Below are 17,038 nucleotides of genomic sequence, written 5' to 3'. Positions count from 1 at the left end.
GGGGGGGGGGCTGGAAGATTTAATCAGATTTTTAAAGACACACTTTTCACTGAGGTACACTTTCTGACCCACGGGATTTCCCTGCTGTGTCAAGTACAGTATCTGTCTCTTTGTTCTCAGACTCTTTCTCTCTCTCTCTCTCTCTCAGGGCTTCTTGTCATGTCATGCTGCGCTCACTCTGTTCACTCCTTTGTCTTCTCCTCTTTTCATCTCTCGCTTTTCCCACTGTCTCTCTCTGGTTGTGGAAGCGTTAGGTCTGGTAGTGAGATGCAGGCTGTGATTATGTGGAGAGAGAGAGAGAGAGAGAGAGAGAGAGAGAGAGAGGGAATGAGAGCGGGTGGCGTGTGCTTATGAAACGTGATCTATTTTCCCCTCCCTCTGTGTCCAGGCAAAATGAAAGGAGTTTTTTTGATAAACTATTCATAAAATTCAGAATCTCTGAAACGTCTGCGTCTGTGTTTCAGCAGACGCGTGTGAAGCCGAGATGATCAAAAAGCAGGAGAATCCGTGCGGCAGATTCACACAGAAACAGAAATATAATAATAATAAAAAAAAATCAATATTCACTGCATACATGCTGGATTCAAACAAATAAACAAATAAACTAAAGCAATGTGCAACATAACTTTAAAAAGAAATGAAAAGCAGCATAATGATTTATTAATTGTATAAATGTATAAAACATCTGTTTCTTCCTTATTCCTGCATGTGTTTACAACTATAGGAATCAAACATAGAATAAAGTAATAATGTATAATTAATAAAATATTAAAAATTATATAGATCACACAAAGTGAATCAGATGAAGCTAGATATGCTTTTCCCAATGGAAATACCAGGACTTGTAGTGCAACATAAACACATGCAGACAGACAGACAGACAGACAGACAGATAGAGGGACAGAGAGAAAGGGAGGCTAATCATTAGCATAGTAACACTGAAGAACAGTTTCAGGCTGGTTAAAATACACTGAATACACTGACTTCCCTTTTATGGTAGGCTTATGAATCATTTTATAAGCTGTATTCTGATTGGTTGCTTTACATCGCCATAGTATTTCAAACGAAAGCCACCTAGAATAAAGATGAAATTTTTTTGTAAATTTTGCCTCGGTAAATTCATAATGGTTATGTAATATATATATTTTTTACAGCTGTGTTTTGGTAATTCCCAATTTTGTTTTTGAAGGTCTTTAACAGTGTTTGAGATTTATTTTATACCAGTTCTGAATACCAAACTCTAAATTGTCTATTTTTCACTTATGTGCCCCTTTAATATAATTCTACTAATAATAATTACTGATATTACCACTCTTTCTACTACTAATAAATAAATAAATAAATATGCTGTCATCGTGCGGTTACAGAGAAGACTAAGAAGCTACTCAGGTGGTTGCAACGGTTTAGCTAATTGGATGCTATGGTATTGCTGCAGTATGTAAAGAAGTTGCTAGGGGGGTTGCTAGGGTAGTTGCAATGGTATTTCCGGTGGTTTCTACGGTTTAGCTAATGTGATGCTGCATTATTTTGATTAACTGTTGCTAGTTGGTAAGTGCAGTATGAAAAGTAGTTGCTAGTGTGGTTGCTACATGATTTTTTTTGTTACACGTGGTTGCTGGGGTATTTCAAAAGGTTGTTAAGTTGTTTCAGGTGATAGCAGGAGTATTTCAGAGGGTTGTTAAGTTATTTCAGGTGATAGCAGGAGTATTTCAGAGGGTTGTTAAGTTATTTCAGGTGGTTGCTGGGGTATTTCAGAGGGTCGTTAGGTTGTTCCAAGTGGTAACTGTGGTATTTTAGAAGATTTCAAGATGGATTTCATTTTCCAACAGGACTTGGCACACTGCCCACACGGCCAAAAGTACCAATTAGTTTTATATAATATTCATATTTTTTTAAGACAGATTTTTGGGTTTTCATTGTCTGAAAGCCATAATCATCAACAATTAAAGAAATAAACACTTAAAATAGATCACTCTGAGTTTCACATTTTGACCTAAATGACTTAAATAAAGTAACTTTTCAGTGATATTTAAATTTTTGACATACACCTGTGCCAAATAATGACTGTAGTTTTACAGGACAGTTGTTACAGTGTATTGGTTGTATTGGTTGTTTATTATGAGTGAAAATAAAATTCTGGCCTCACTCCACATTTCAGTAGAAAGTGTGAATGGAACTCTGATCTGGGCGTGAATCATTTGTTGCTACAGGCTGTGAACAGGCTGTAAGAGAAAGGTGGAGGAATGAATTATACATGGAGCTGCTTTTTAAAAGGCAGCAGTGTTTGCAGTGCATGCTTTTCCACTCGGTTTGGTTCTGAGTAAAGCGGCTGTACACAGATCTGTGATCGCGCTGAGAGCATACACACACAGGCTTTCCCACAGATAAGAAGATTTGTGCTTATTCATGATTGTTACAAACGCGGTAAACAAATAAACATCTTGTAATTCAGTTCACGGGGATGCAGGCGCTGGTGAAGTAATCTGACGGCTGAAAGAATAACACACAAAGCGCGTTATATCAGAGCCGGTGATTTCTGCTATTGTTTACCGTTGTATCAGATGCTCATCTGTTTAACAAAAGAAACTGTGCTTAGTCTCTGATTTTAGAAAAACAGGAAAATCATTAAAACACAACTACAAAATCGCATTTCTGGAGGCAAACTGAATGGATGTATAGCTTTTTTGTACCAGGGGGTTGCTATGGTGTTTCTATGGTGATTGTTAGAGTGTTGTTATGATGGTTGCCAAGGTATTTTATATGGTTGCTAATGTGTTTCTAGGTGGTTGCAAAAGCAGGTCACATGGTTTTACAGGTAGTTGCCGAAGTGTTGATATGGCATTTATGTGTCCCAGATAGTAGCTATGGTAATCGCTAATAGACCACTGTATTCATGCCGTAATTTTCTAGTTGGCACCATGTAGTTTATGCCCATATTTGGTGTTAAGTGTCTAAGCTGAATTTGTATTAATATTTGAATCATCTCTGTTTAATATGCTGTAAGAATACGACCAGAGTTCACCGGTGTTGCACCAAATCGAGTCCGATCGCGAGTTCTGAACATATTTATTCACCACAGAATGTGACAGAGGTGAGTTTCTAAAAAGCCCATTCATTTCAACCACAGACAAATTTAGCTTAGACACAGAACTCCAAATATGGGCATACGAGGACTCCAGAATGACGCATGGCTACAGTGGACTGTACAGTGGTTACTATGGTGCCTCAGGTGGTTGCTAAGGTGTTGCTAAGAGTGAGTTATGGTGTCTCTAAGCTGTACAAAGTGAAATATTGCTTTTAAAGTGTGTTGCTATGTCAACAACTGTATGTTCAATCAAAAAGCTGTATACAAGCACACACTCAAAATTCAATACACAATATAAAAAAACAATAATAAAAAACATAACAATAACAACATAAGTATACAATACAATATTAGACTGTATGTAGATTGATAATCCACTCACCAGAATGAGTTCCAACATTTCTTTACAGTAAACATTTCTTAGGTTATATATTTTAGATATTAGAACCACTATACAAGCCGCTTAATTCAGTGATGCTTTTTTATGTATGCAGTATTTTTAAATCTATAGTGTTTCCTCAAGATACATTAGGATTGGTTAAGCAGTGACTAGAGTAGCATGGCTGAGGTCAAATTATGATTAGAATGGCACTGCTGAGGAAAATATATGATAAAAATAACACTACTTATATAGTTAATTAGCTAACTATGTGATTAGAAAAGTGCTGCTGAAGTACATGTATTATTAGAATCACACTTATGGGCTAAATTTGTGACAAGAATTGCACTTCTGAGGTAAATTCATGATTATATTTGAATAAATTATAACGAAAAATTGGCAAATTGAATAAAAAACCTGCAAAAACATGTTCAGTATTTGATATTCAGCGTTCAGGCGTTTTGTTTTATTTTGTTTGCTTTCAGCCAAATATTTTTATTTCGATGCACGCCTTGTTCATAACAATGTGTGTGATACGAATTAAAATTCCTTTTATTTGAAGATAAAAACGTCTCTTGTTTTGTCTGGTCTTCCTGTGTTGACTAGAATATCTGTCTTTAGTCAGAAACTGACTGTATTTTGCCCTTCTATCTTTATGTCTCTCTCTCTCTCTCCCTCTGTCTTTCTCTCTTTCTGTCTTTCTCAATGTCTCTGTCTTTACATCTCTCTCTCTCTCTCTCTGTGTTTCTCTGTCTTTCTCTCTCTGTCTTTATGTCTCTCTCTTTGTCTCTCTGTTTCTCTTTCAATGTCTCTCTCTTTACATCTCTCTATCACTCTATCTCTCTTTGTCTCTCTGTCTCTCTATCTCTCTCTGTCTCTTTCAATGTCTCTCTGTCTTTAAGTCTCTCTCTTTCCCTCTGTCTTTCTCTCTCTGTCTCTCTCAGTGTCTCTCTGTCTTTACGTCTCTCTCTATCACTCTCTCTCCCTGTCTTTACATCGCTTTATCACTCTCTCTCTCTGTCTTTACTTCTTTCTATCACTCTCTCTCTCTTTGTCTCTATGTCTCTATGTGTTTACGTCTCTCTCTCTCTCCCTCTGTCTTTCTCTCTCAATGTCTCTCTGTCTTTACGTCTTTCTATCACTCTCTCTCTCTTTGTCTCTATGTCTCTATGTGTTTACGTCTCTCTCTCTCTCCCTCTGTCTTTCTCTCTCAATGTCTCTCTGTCTTTACGTCTTTCTATCACTCTCTCTCTCTTTGTCTCTCTCTCTCTCTCTCTCCCTCAGTGCATATGTCTCTCTCTCTCCTCACTCACTCTGCTTGTCTCTCGCCCCCTCTTTCCTCAGACCCCACAGCCATGTCCACCTCTTCAGTAGACCACGCTGTGATTGGAGGAGTGGTGGCCGTCATTGTCTTCATCATGCTCTGCCTGCTCATCGTCTTCGGCAGATACCTCATCAGACACAAAGGTAAACGCACACACACACACACACACACACACACACACGCACACACACGAGTACCCCATCAGACACAAAGGTAAACAAACTCGCTGACACACACAGATACATATAACACACACGACTCAGAGGTAAACAAACACAGACACAAACACAGACACATCAACAATAGAGCTCATAGGTAAACAAACAGACGAATGAGACAAACACACACACACACACACACACGCACACGCATCAGAAAATAAAACACTAGCTTTATTAACTTACACTCATCATTAAACATAGTGATGCTGTCAGAAGGATTATAAATGGATTATAAAATAGGATTATAAAATACTAATTTAAAAGCTCTTACATACAGAAATAAAGTGTAATACGTGTGTAAAACATGTGTAATACATGTGTAATACGTGTGTAATACATGTGTAATACGTGTGTAATACGTGTGTAATACGTGTGTAATACGTGTGTAATACGTGTGTAATACGTGTGTCATACGTGTGTAATACATGTGTCATACGTGTGTAATACGTGTGTAATACATGTGTAATACGTGTGTAATACGTGTGTAATACATGTGTAATACGTGTGTAATACGTGTGTAATACGTGTGTAATACGTGTGTAATACATGTGTAATACGTGTGTAATACGTGTGTAATACGTGTGTAATACATGTGTAATACGTGTGTAATACGTGTGTAATACATGTGTAATACATGTGTAATACGTGTGTAATACATGTGTAATACGTGTGTAATACATGTGTAATACATGTGTAATACGTGTGTAATACATGTGTAATACGTGTGTAATACATGTGTAATACGTGTGTAATACGTGTGTAATACATGTGTAATACGTGTGTAATACGTGTGTAATACATGTGTAATACATGTGTAATACGTGTGTAATACATGTGTCATACGTGTGTAATACATGTGTCATACGTGTGTAATACGTGTGTAATACATGTGTAATACGTGTGTAATACATGTGTAATACGTGTGTAATACGTGTGTAATACGTGTGTAATACGTGTGTAATACGTGTGTAATAATACGTGTGTAATACATGTGTAATACGTGTGTAATACGTGTGTAATACATGTGTAATACGTATGTAATACATGTGTAATACGTGTGTAATACGTGTGTAATACGTGTGTAATACATGTGTAATACGTATGTAATACATGTGTAATACGTGTGTAATACGTGTGTAATACGTGTGTAATACATGTGTAATACATGTGTAATACGTATGTAATACATGTGTAATACATGTGTAATACGTGTGTAATACGTGTGTAATACGTGTGTAATACATGTGTAATACATGTGTAATACATGTGTAACGTTTAACAGTGTCTCTGAGTTCTCACTATAAAATTGTAGAGGTTCCTAATGGACTGCAATAATCCATCTCATTGTGTGCTAGAGGAATAGGAGTGTTGATAGAGCGTCCTACAGTTTCCCACATGTTTTTAATCCCGGGTAGGTCTGGTGATGCAGCTGTGAAGGGAATAGTACCTCTATCCTGAAGGAAAGCTCTCGAAACAGCAGCAGTGTGTGGACGAGCATTGTCCTGTTGAAATAGTGCACTGGAGTGAGTGTATTCAAATAAGGTAGAGCCACTGGTTGCACTATGGGAGGTCGTTTTGCACTTTCGTTTCCATATGAGTATTTCATTGTCAATCCCAGAGACTGTAAAAAAGATGGACGCCGTGTCTCCGTTCCCATTCATTCAATGAAAATGAAGCCAAAGTCTTCCTTCATGTTGGCGATCCTGAAACCCGAGTCTGTAGAGTATGTAATGTAATGTAATGTAAAATAACCCCGCCTCTGAGGGCTGCCTCCACAGAGCTCACACAGTCTATAGTCCCGCCCATACAGTCATTGGTCCCACCCCAGCTACAATAACCACACCTTTTTTGAATAGAGCTGAATAACGTTTTAAAAACGAATTCTGTGGGGATATAAAAATTTAACAATATAAGCAGAGGTTACACTAGCTGCTGTATTTAAATAAAGGAGGTAGAATTACAGTATATTAGAAAAAAACGTGATTGAAAGTTGTTCTGTTTTAACATTGAAACCTATGGGGATGGGTGGAGTTACACAGCTTTCTGAAACCGAACAGCAGGGGGCGCCCGACCTGTGGTTGAGGTGTTGGGGGTGAGGTGGGGGGGTGAGGTGGGGAAGTGATCATCCATTGAACTTGCAAACTTCATTAACAATCTTGTTATAAATGAATGCAATCAGATTTTCACTACAATGATTTGGACATTTGCTCAGATTTTTGCAATTTATGTAGATTTACTCATGTATTTAGTAATTTATTGAGGAATATGAATTGTGTTCCTGTTTTATTTTTCTGTAACATTGTCTGATTTGAGTCAGATTAAAAACTGAGGCAGTTTAGATATTAATTTTAATCTAATTATCAGTTTAGAGTCCTCTACTGGACAGCTCTGTTCATCATTTTGGACGTTTCTATTAAAAAACGTACTGTCCAGCTGATTGCTAATTATTTGTAATTATATAACATAATCATAGTACATTTCCAAAGACTGGTATTATGAATTATAATTATACTATGCAGACATAATTATACATATTTATCCGCCCCCACTGTGGTCTTGTATTAACCAAAACACTGGGTTTAAATATTTTAATGATGGCTTTAAACTACACTATTAAAAAATAATGGTGCTATCAAATGTTCTGTGAGTGATGCTATAGAACAGGGGTGTCCAAACTTTTTTTGTTGGGGGCCAGAAGGAGAAATATATTTGAAGTCACGGACCACAGACTCTGTAATAAAACAAATAATGAAATATACCACTTTAAATAATACATTTTCCTGATTATTTCATTTACACACCATTTTACTTCACTAACTATCTTTATCTTTGACAGTGTTGTGTAAACTTTTTCAAAATTTTCAAATTGATGTTTCATTTCATGATGTCTCTTAATATTAAACTCCATAATTACGGCAACTTTTAGACTCTTTGCCCCGTTTTTCTGCGCTAGAAATGTGCACTCTCTCCGCTTTTAGACTCTTTGTCCTGTTTTTCTGCGCTAGAAATGCGCACTCTCTCCTCTTTTAGACTCTTTGCCCCGTTTTTCTGCGCTAGAAATGTGCACTCTCTCCGCTTTTAGACTCTTTGGCCCGTTTTTCTGTGCTAGAAATGCGCACTCTCTCCTCTTTTAGACTCTTTGCCCCGTTTTTCTGTGCTAGAAATGCGCACTCTCTCCTCTTTTAGACTCTTTGGCCCGTTTTTCTGTGCTAGAAATGCGCACTCTCTCCTCTTTTAGACTCTTTGCCCCGTTTTTCTGCGCTAGAAATGCGCACTCTCTCCTCTTTTAGACTCTTTGCCCCGTTTTTCTGTGCTAGAAATGCGCACTCTCTCCGCTTTTAGACTCTTTGGCCCGTTTTTCTGTGCTAGAAATGCGCACTCTCTCCTCTTTTAGACTCTTTGGCCCGTTTTTCTGTGCTAGAAATGCGCACTCTCTCCGCTTTTAGACTCTTTGCCCCGTTTTTCTGTGCTAGAAATGCGCACTCTCTCCTCTTTTAGACTCTTTGGCCCGTTTTTCTGTGCTAGAAATGTGCACTCTCTCTGCTTTTAGACTCTTTGGCCTGTTTTTCTGTGCTAGAAATGCGCACTCTCTCCGCTTTTAGACTCTTTGGCCTGTTTTTCTGTGCTAGAAATGCGCACTCTCTCCGCTTTTAGACTCTTTGCCCCGTTTTTCTGCGCTAGAAATGCGCAGTTTCTCCGCTTTTAGACTCTTTGTCCCGTTTCTGACACCTAGCGTTCAAACTTTGAATCTCACATTATAAAAACCTGCTTAACAGCGGGACAACTTTCATTCTATTTCTAAAATACCTCGCGGGACGCTCCAAAAAAGGAAACGGGCCGCTAATGGCCCGCGGGCCGTAGTTTGGACACCCCTGATATAGAAGATCTACTTTTTGAATCTCTTATTAAAGATAATAAGGCTGCAACAATCAGTCAACATTTTTAATCTGTTTTATCCATCATAAATCAAAAGCTCAAATATTAGACTCTGGATTAAATCTGAAGGAGACAGTAGCAGCGTATTCTCCAGGTATTCTACAGACTGCCTGTATAACAGCTGGAACTCAGCAGTTCTGCATCAATTACTTACCTTTTCTTTTCCCAAGTGTATATTTAATGTATGTGCCCATCGAAAAGTTTAAACATTAAATTACTTCTTATTTATAAACATATTGTTGTTCCAAAATAAATAATGTGTCTTTTCAATCATTTCAACACACCAGGTGTTCTTTAGATTCTGGAAACATGAAAAAAAAACAGCATAAATATCCCAAAATAACTTAAAACTTAAATAACCTATTTACCACTTTACCCCACCCATAGCTGATAACACATTAAACCCACCATTCATTAACTACTTTGAATTAGGTAAAAAAAAAACACACATTTAAATTCAAACAAGATCAAATAAGAGTTAAATCGACTTAAAATTATTGAGTTTAGTCTGTTTCCATTATCAGTTTCTTTTTTACTGGATTCTGGCACAATGTATTTTCATACATTTACATCATATATTATAATAAACTATCTGGCCTTTATGTTGTAGGCTGTGAGAGCAAGCATCATTCTCTGAGATGCTAACTCACTGCTGACTGTGTTCTATACAGTTCTAGCATTTTCTTTTTTTGTCTAATGTTCTTTATATATTTCTATATATATATATATTTAGGAAAAGGAAAATGAAATGCAATTTATTATTATTCACCTTCAAAATGTGAAGCTGAGTTAAAGTTATTGTGCAAAGTAATTTATATAACAACAATCATCAATAAAATTAACTTACAGTTCAGGCCTAATGATGATAAAGTTTTCAGTACATATTATTTTAAGGCCACCAGATTCCTCAAATTATGTAAGCAAATTTGATTTAACTTATCCAGGCTTACATTACAGAAAAGAAATATACTGAGTTTCTATAGTCATTCTGTAGTCTCTTTTATGCCCATATTAGGAGCTCTAATTCTAAACTGGATTTCTGTATAGCTGAAATAAAAGGGCTTTTTAAAAATCATAATTTTCACAGCTTGTGATAAACAAAAGTGTTGTTTTTTTCCAGAATATCACTGTATATTGGGTCACTGATAATTCAAAAAAAAAATATTGGTTCATTTTAGTTTAAATAAAAATTCCACTGAGGAACCCTGATTGTTCCAGTAGACCAGGGTGATATTAGCTAATGCTAATACTGCTTCAGCAGTGCTAGACAGGGGTTAGCAACAGGCTAGAGGCTGAAAATACTCACCTCTGAACAAAGAAAGAGCTAAAGAGCTAGCACTTAGCATTGTTAGATGTTAATGCTGCTCCAGCAGTGCTTGCTGGGGTTAGCAACAGGCTACAGGCTGAAAATTACTTACCTCTGAACAAAGGAAGAGCTAGCACTTAGCATTTTTAGCTGCTAATGCTAATGCTGCTCCAGCAGTGCCTGCTGGGGTTAGCAGCAGGCTAGAGGCTGAAAATACTCACCTCTGAATGGCGAAAACAGCTAGCACTTAGCGGCTAATGCTAATGCTACTCCAGCCCTGGTGATACTGTATAGTGGAGTGACTTTACCTCCTTAACACCTGACTGGTAAAATTCATACATAAGACACAACGGATTATTAGGCACACTGATGATTTAAAAAAAAAAAAAATGAAGTGCGAACAATACGGTAACTAATCATAATTTGTAACGTCAGGGGACAGCGTGAAATGTCCACACCTTCATAATTTGGTGAGGTACTATCTTGTGAGTGAGGTCAGTGTGCACAGTATCATACCATTTATATCAGTGTATCAGTGGCTCAAACGTAACACTGCATATTACTCAATTACCATCCCAACTGTGAAACATGGGGGTGGGAGCATCATTCAGAGGGCATGTTTTCCTCTGTGAGAACTGGGCAAGTTTTCTTTCTCTCCACCAGGTACGTACCTCACCCACGAAGCCAAGGGTTCGGACGACGCGCCGGACGCCGACACGGCCATCATCAACGCAGAGGGCGGCCACTCCGGCGCAGAGGACAAGAAAGAGTACTTTATCTAAACATCCCGCCATCGCTCCATCCTTTCTTTCTTCCCTCGCTTCAGTTCCTTTTGTCCAGAGGAAGTTGAAGAAGAACAACAAGAGGATGATGAGGGGGAAGGACGAGTGAAGAAAAGAATAGAAGATACACAAAAAAAAAGGAAATAGTGGAACTGAAGAGCGAATAAAATGAACAGTTGCAGTCTGTTGTGAACCGGGAAGGGAGTTCTGCGCTGACACAGAGGATTCATTTCACACTCGAGAGAACATAAACACAAACACACACTAATACACACTTATACACAGCTGGCATACACACACACACACACCTCAAATTCACTTTTAACAAAGGCAATATGATGGAAAACACACATTCTTCATTAACCATTAATCCATATACAGTATAAAAAGGGGACATGCTGTACAATTCACTGCATGTACATTAAACCATTTATAGTGTTTACACACACACACACACACACACACACACATCAATAAACACACTCATCTCCCTTTGTTTCAGTTATCACACTTATCCCCACCATCTCAACCAATCACACACACACACACACCAAACCAAGCAGAGCGTCCCCTTATCCTCACCTAATTAAACCAACCCAGTATGAGCTGAACAGCCCACTCCTCGCAATACCACCCACACACAGACAGACAGACGGACAGACAGACAAGCACACACACACTACACACAAAGCATCCTCACACATTCACTCGATACAATCATGCAAAAACAGCGTGTGTGCTGTCACTGTACGAAACCCCAGTATAAATGTATAAATATATAAATATATATATATGATTATATAGCATTGTTTTTACTTGAGAGAAACGTTCAGTGTGCTGTAAATATACTCTCTACCATTCCTGCTCTCTCTCTTTCTCTCTCTCTCTCTCTCCCATATATTCCTTCTGTCTGTCTCTCTCTCTCTCTTCTTCTGTCTACAGCATATCTGTCTCTCACTCTGTCACTCCCCTCCATCTCTGCTCTTTCCCTCTCTCTCTCATTTCTCTTTCTCACTATCTATCTATCTATCTATCTATCTATCTATCTATCTATCTATCTCTCTCTCTCTCTCTCTCTCTCTGTGTTTCAGTGTCTCATATTGCAGTATATACTCTAAAAGCCTGCCTGGTTTTTCTTACATGCGTAAAAATGCATCAAGTTTAAACAAGAAAAAAAAAAGATAATTATCGATATCTGGAGTGCGAAAAAAAAAAAAGAAATCTGTTGGTATGAAAATCTTCGGTGCTGCAACTGTTTGTACGAGTTTTTGTTCTCCTCCAGTTGGGTTTCTGGTGTAACTGTTGGTGCCGCGGTTCTCAGTGTCAGCTGTCATCCCAGGAAGATTTATTTTTATTATTATTATTACTATTGATTATTATTTTATTATTATTATAAATCATTCTCCCAGAAAAAAAAACTCAGAACAGCTCATCCCATTTCATCCCTAACTGTGATCAGTTAATGACATCACTTCCTGTGCTTTAACGGCAGGTTCACTCAGTCAAAGCAGGGTAAAGCTGCATGTGCAAACAAACAAACAAGAAGCTACACTCTTCTGTTTACTGTACTCTCTCTCTCTCTCTCTCTCTCTCTCTCTTCCTTTCTCTCTTTATCTCTCTCTCTCTCTCTCTCTGTCTGTCTCTCTGTGCCGTCTGTCTAAGTTCCTCTTTATTTTCCTACAGTAACTCTTTTATGACAGTATTGTTCTCCAGTATTAACGGCTGTTTAAAGCTCACCTCTTGAACACCAGTGAGGTGTTATTACAGCTCATTTCAGAACTGGGTCAGTAGCCACTGGACACCTGACCCGAGATCAGTGTTCTGCTGAGGTGCTGTTTATTTACACAGCAGGAGCCTGAGATCAACCCAGATCTTATTTTAGTTTTATAGCTACTGTTTCAGTGTGTTTTCATTCGCTAGGGCTAGAATTAATGTGGTGGGGATCTAATCCACCCAGTTTGAGTTTATAAAAGGACACTATTGGTCAGGAGTTTTAGAAACAATGTTCTAAATGTTTCCGGATCCAAATAAGACTGTGTTCACACTGCAGGAGTGATTAGGAGTGATTAGATTAGATCGGATTGGATTTGCCTGTCTGGACATCACAAGCGCATCTGCATGAGTTGCTGTGTCACTTCTGTCACTCTGAATTTGATTTGATGAGGTCGTTGTTTGTTTGCATGCTGTGAGTGATGCAAAAAAAAAAACACGTTACAATCTGATCAAAGCTTCCAGAGCATCCGGATTAAAAACGCTGTAAGACTGTGATCACATTTCAAACCTCCTCTAAAGTGGTTTAGATCGGGTTTGCAAAATGTGGTTTCAGGCTGTTCACACTATTATAAATCAGTTTGGATATAATCTAGATTGGGCTGGTCGCTGCGTTTACACTGCTCTGTCGCGTCAAGCACAGCGTTATATCCCATTTATTTTAACTTTATGCAAATGAATCTGTTCAACGCAATGCATCTATCCAATCAGAGAGCAGGTGTTTGCCTGATACATGTCAGTATACGTCTCAGTGCTACCACTTTAAAATAAAGCTTCTTTATGAAGCCTTTATAAATAGTTTACAAAGGAGTTTATTAATGGTTATATCACTAATTAGGTTATAAACCATTAATAAGCAGTTATAACACATAAATAGAAAGGGCAACAAATAATGATTTTACATTAATTTATACTGCTAAAGCTCTTTTCTGTTAATAACTTTAAAAATATATAATTTATCTATAATAAAATATTAAATGACTTAACTAACTTTCTAAATTATTTTAGTAGATATTGTCACTGTCCAATGGGAAACAAGTATTTCCAAAGTAGTCTCCACTTTCCAGGAGAGATAAAAAAAACCTTGTAAACTTTTAATGGAAGTCAATGTAAAACGAGTTTATTTCAGGTCATTTTGAAGAGTTTCTATTGGTCCGTTCACTAAGAAATTTTGGCACAGTGTACGGGACAGTGGAGATGCTTGTTTTTCATTGGACAGCAATTAAAGTGTTTACAACTTAAGTTATAACCTTTATTGAACTTCTTTTCAGACTATGCATAAAGGAGCCTTATTTTAAAGTGGTCCCTATTTTAGTTCCGCTTTCAAGCGTCCAGAGAAGTATGGAAAAGAAGTTTCAGAGATTGTTGGGGTCTCTGGAGGGTTTTAAAAAAATATTAATATATAATTTATAAAAATTTAATTGGCAAATTTTGCTTTTGTTAGCCTATATGCTGGTCACTAGACTGAAGTGTTATGAAGCTCAATCAAAGCTCACATTTATATATATATATATATATATATAAATATACATTAATGTTTATTAGTTCATAGGAAATTAAGCTTGTATAAAACCAATTCCAATTTTTTCTTTTTTTTAATGATTTCATTGGACGACGCAAGGAACCGCTTTGTAACGCCCCTTTAATGCATCAGAGCAGTGTAAACGCAGCATTAGACGCTCTTGTACTGGACCTCATCCTGCCTAATTTCATAGAATATGGGACTATGGGAAGTCTTGTGTCCCATGACTTTTGCCGTGTCTCACAGAAGCTAAAGAGTGCTGCACCTGCGGGATATTAGTGTGGACTCTCATACAGTGAACATGTGAATGCGATTTTGGGTGTGTATAAATAAAAATGATCCTTTTTAATTCACAACTTTATTACTGCTTACATTTGAACCATTTAAAGATATTAATTGGACTTCAACGTGAACGTCTTGCTTAAATGTCAGTAAAAAATGTGTGAGGGTTTTCTAAACTTTTTGACCAATAGTGTACCTGTTTATTTTGTATTTTTAGTGTAGATAATGGAGCTGTTCCAGTCTAACCTATGGGCATCTTGGCTCATCCAAGACAAGGACTGTGTTAAAGCAGGGAGTTAGTCCCCCAGTTAGGCCTCCCTTCTATTGGACCTAATTTGCAATTACAATCTATCGCCACTAGAGGTCATCTTTTGTTCATCTTTCTCATCCATCTCTCTCTCTCTCTCTCTCTCTCTCTCTCTTTATCTCATACAGGTAGCAGAATATTGTGATGCACCTTGTTAGTGGTGGATCATTATCTTTTTTTTCGGCGATTTTATGTTTTATTTTTTGATCTTATGTCAGTCGTTTACTTTTATGTTCTTGGTTTTTGTAGCTGTGCACATGTGTAACTCTTCTGTTTACAGTCTTTATTTTTTTGTGAAAGTAGGTGTTTTAGAGTCGAAGGTGTAGAAGAGTAGAGTTTCTGTGACTCCGATGTTTTCAAGCTCACCGTTTTTTTTTTCTATGAGTTCGTGTAAATAGTGTTGCCTCGACCACACTCTTTATTAACTGAGCGCGCTCACTCTTCAACACACTCCTCCAACACACACCGACATGCCCAGGAGGGGGTGTGCGTCCGCGCGCATGTGTGTGTGTGTGTGTTAGTGTGAAAGATGTTCATGACAGTGTCATCTCCAGCGAAAAACAAAGGAAACACTGCGTGTTCTTACCCCCCTCCCCCCCTCCTACGAGTTTTGTTAGTCTGAACGTGTTTGTTTACGTTATTTTTGAATGCAAAGTCTTCCTTTCAATAAACCTCCGTCCCTCCCGGATCTCCTGCTCTTCCTTTACTTAAAGCTCCACCCCAAATCACATGACCATGGGGGCTCTGTGTGGGTCGCCTAACTTTATATATAAGTGATCAAGAATCCAAATCACGAGGGGTCAACATGGAACTACTGCCTGTTTAAATCCAGGTTCATGCTGATCAGAGCATCAGTGGCCGGAGTCAGAGACAGAGAGTACAGAGAGAATTGACCGTGCTGTCTTTGAGTGGGTAGATGCATTACTAGTGACATGTGAAGTTCATTTGAATTGGAATTAGATTACTGGTCTTCCAAAATTAGAAAGAAAATTTTATAAACATGGGCACCATTTGGTAAGCTTAAATTGTGATGTCATAGATGATCCAAATCAAAATCCGGCTCATTGTTTGGATCAGAAGGGGTTAACATGCCCCCCACCCCCACCAGGGTGCTCTGAGTGGTCCAGATCCTCAGTGATTGCTGGTTTAAACGCTTTTCAGATCATGCTACATGGCATCAGCAGCCAGAGTCCAAGAGAGCATAGTTGGTCACGCTCTCTCTGGGTGGGTAGATGGCGCTCTCTCTCCCCCCTTATTTTCTTTAATCTGTGAGCACAGGTCTCTAGCTTTCCTCCAAGTGCTCTGACTACTCAGTGATCAGAAAAGAGGCGGAGTCTGACTTCTGACTTGTATCGGAGGAGGCATGTGCTGGTTTCACAGTCCTGGTGTTGGGAGCATTGCTACAGATAGACGAAAGTTATATATTTATATTTATATTTATATAAATGAGTCGTTTGGTAATCTTCTTTCCATACTAAGGAATAAATAGCATAAAATTATAAACAAAATAAAGATAAACAGTAAAACACTTATACAAACCCGCTCAGAAACCCCCCTATAGGCCATGTTCCACCCATGTGAGCCCCACCTGAGCATGCTGGCTCCTCCATCCTTCCTGGATGTCCTGCTCTTCCTGAAACTAAAGCTCCGCCCCTTCCTCCGTTATGTTCTGTCACCTTACGGCTGATGGTGTCAGCTGAGCGGGGCAGTGCTGGCCGTGTGTTTATGGGTTTAGTTGGGTCTGTTTGAACAGTCTGTAATTTGTGTTTTGTTAAATAAAAAAGTTGAGTTGATAACTTCGAAATAAATGTGCATATTTGGGTTAAACTAATTTCTATTATTATTATTAATATTGTTAATATACATCCTGATCTTACTAACCTCACTAATCTCAACTCTTGTGGCTGAATGCAATCAGATCCTCACAGCAAAAGTGAGCCCAGAATCTAGTAGAAAGGGTTTTTTTAGTCTGATTAAAATTGGTCAAATATTACATATTTGTGAGTGGAATCTGATGATGTTTTAGGTCAACGAAAGGTCTCAAACTATACTATATTTAGTAATGTATAAACGTAACTTTAATTCAAGGTTTAACCAAAAAATACTGCATTAACTGCCAAGGAA

The 17,038-nt window shown here is 38.0% G+C and overlaps 1 protein-coding gene across 6 annotated transcripts in view; it reads left to right on the top strand.

Moving 5' to 3' along the window:
- Positions 1–16,741, top strand: part of cadm3 (cell adhesion molecule 3) — a 201,313-nt gene extending 184,572 nt beyond the window's left edge. For all 6 annotated transcript variants that reach the window (XM_049476524.1, XM_049476523.1, XM_049476521.1 and 3 more), the window contains 2 exons: positions 4,809–4,931; positions 10,915–16,741. In XM_049476524.1, the coding sequence (XP_049332481.1) occupies positions 4,809–4,931; positions 10,915–11,033 (242 nt within the window). In that variant the 3' untranslated portion in view covers positions 11,034–16,741. The remainder of the gene's footprint in view (positions 1–4,808; positions 4,932–10,914) is intronic.
- Positions 16,742–17,038: the final 297 nt, after the last annotated feature.

The sequence above is a fragment of the Astyanax mexicanus genome, chromosome 4 (assembly GCF_023375975.1).
Source record: "Astyanax mexicanus isolate ESR-SI-001 chromosome 4, AstMex3_surface, whole genome shotgun sequence".
NCBI classification, from domain to species: domain Eukaryota; kingdom Metazoa; phylum Chordata; class Actinopteri; order Characiformes; family Acestrorhamphidae; genus Astyanax; species Astyanax mexicanus.
The sequence above is the reverse complement of the archived record's forward strand: the minus strand, read 5'-3'. Positions and strand labels throughout refer to the sequence as shown.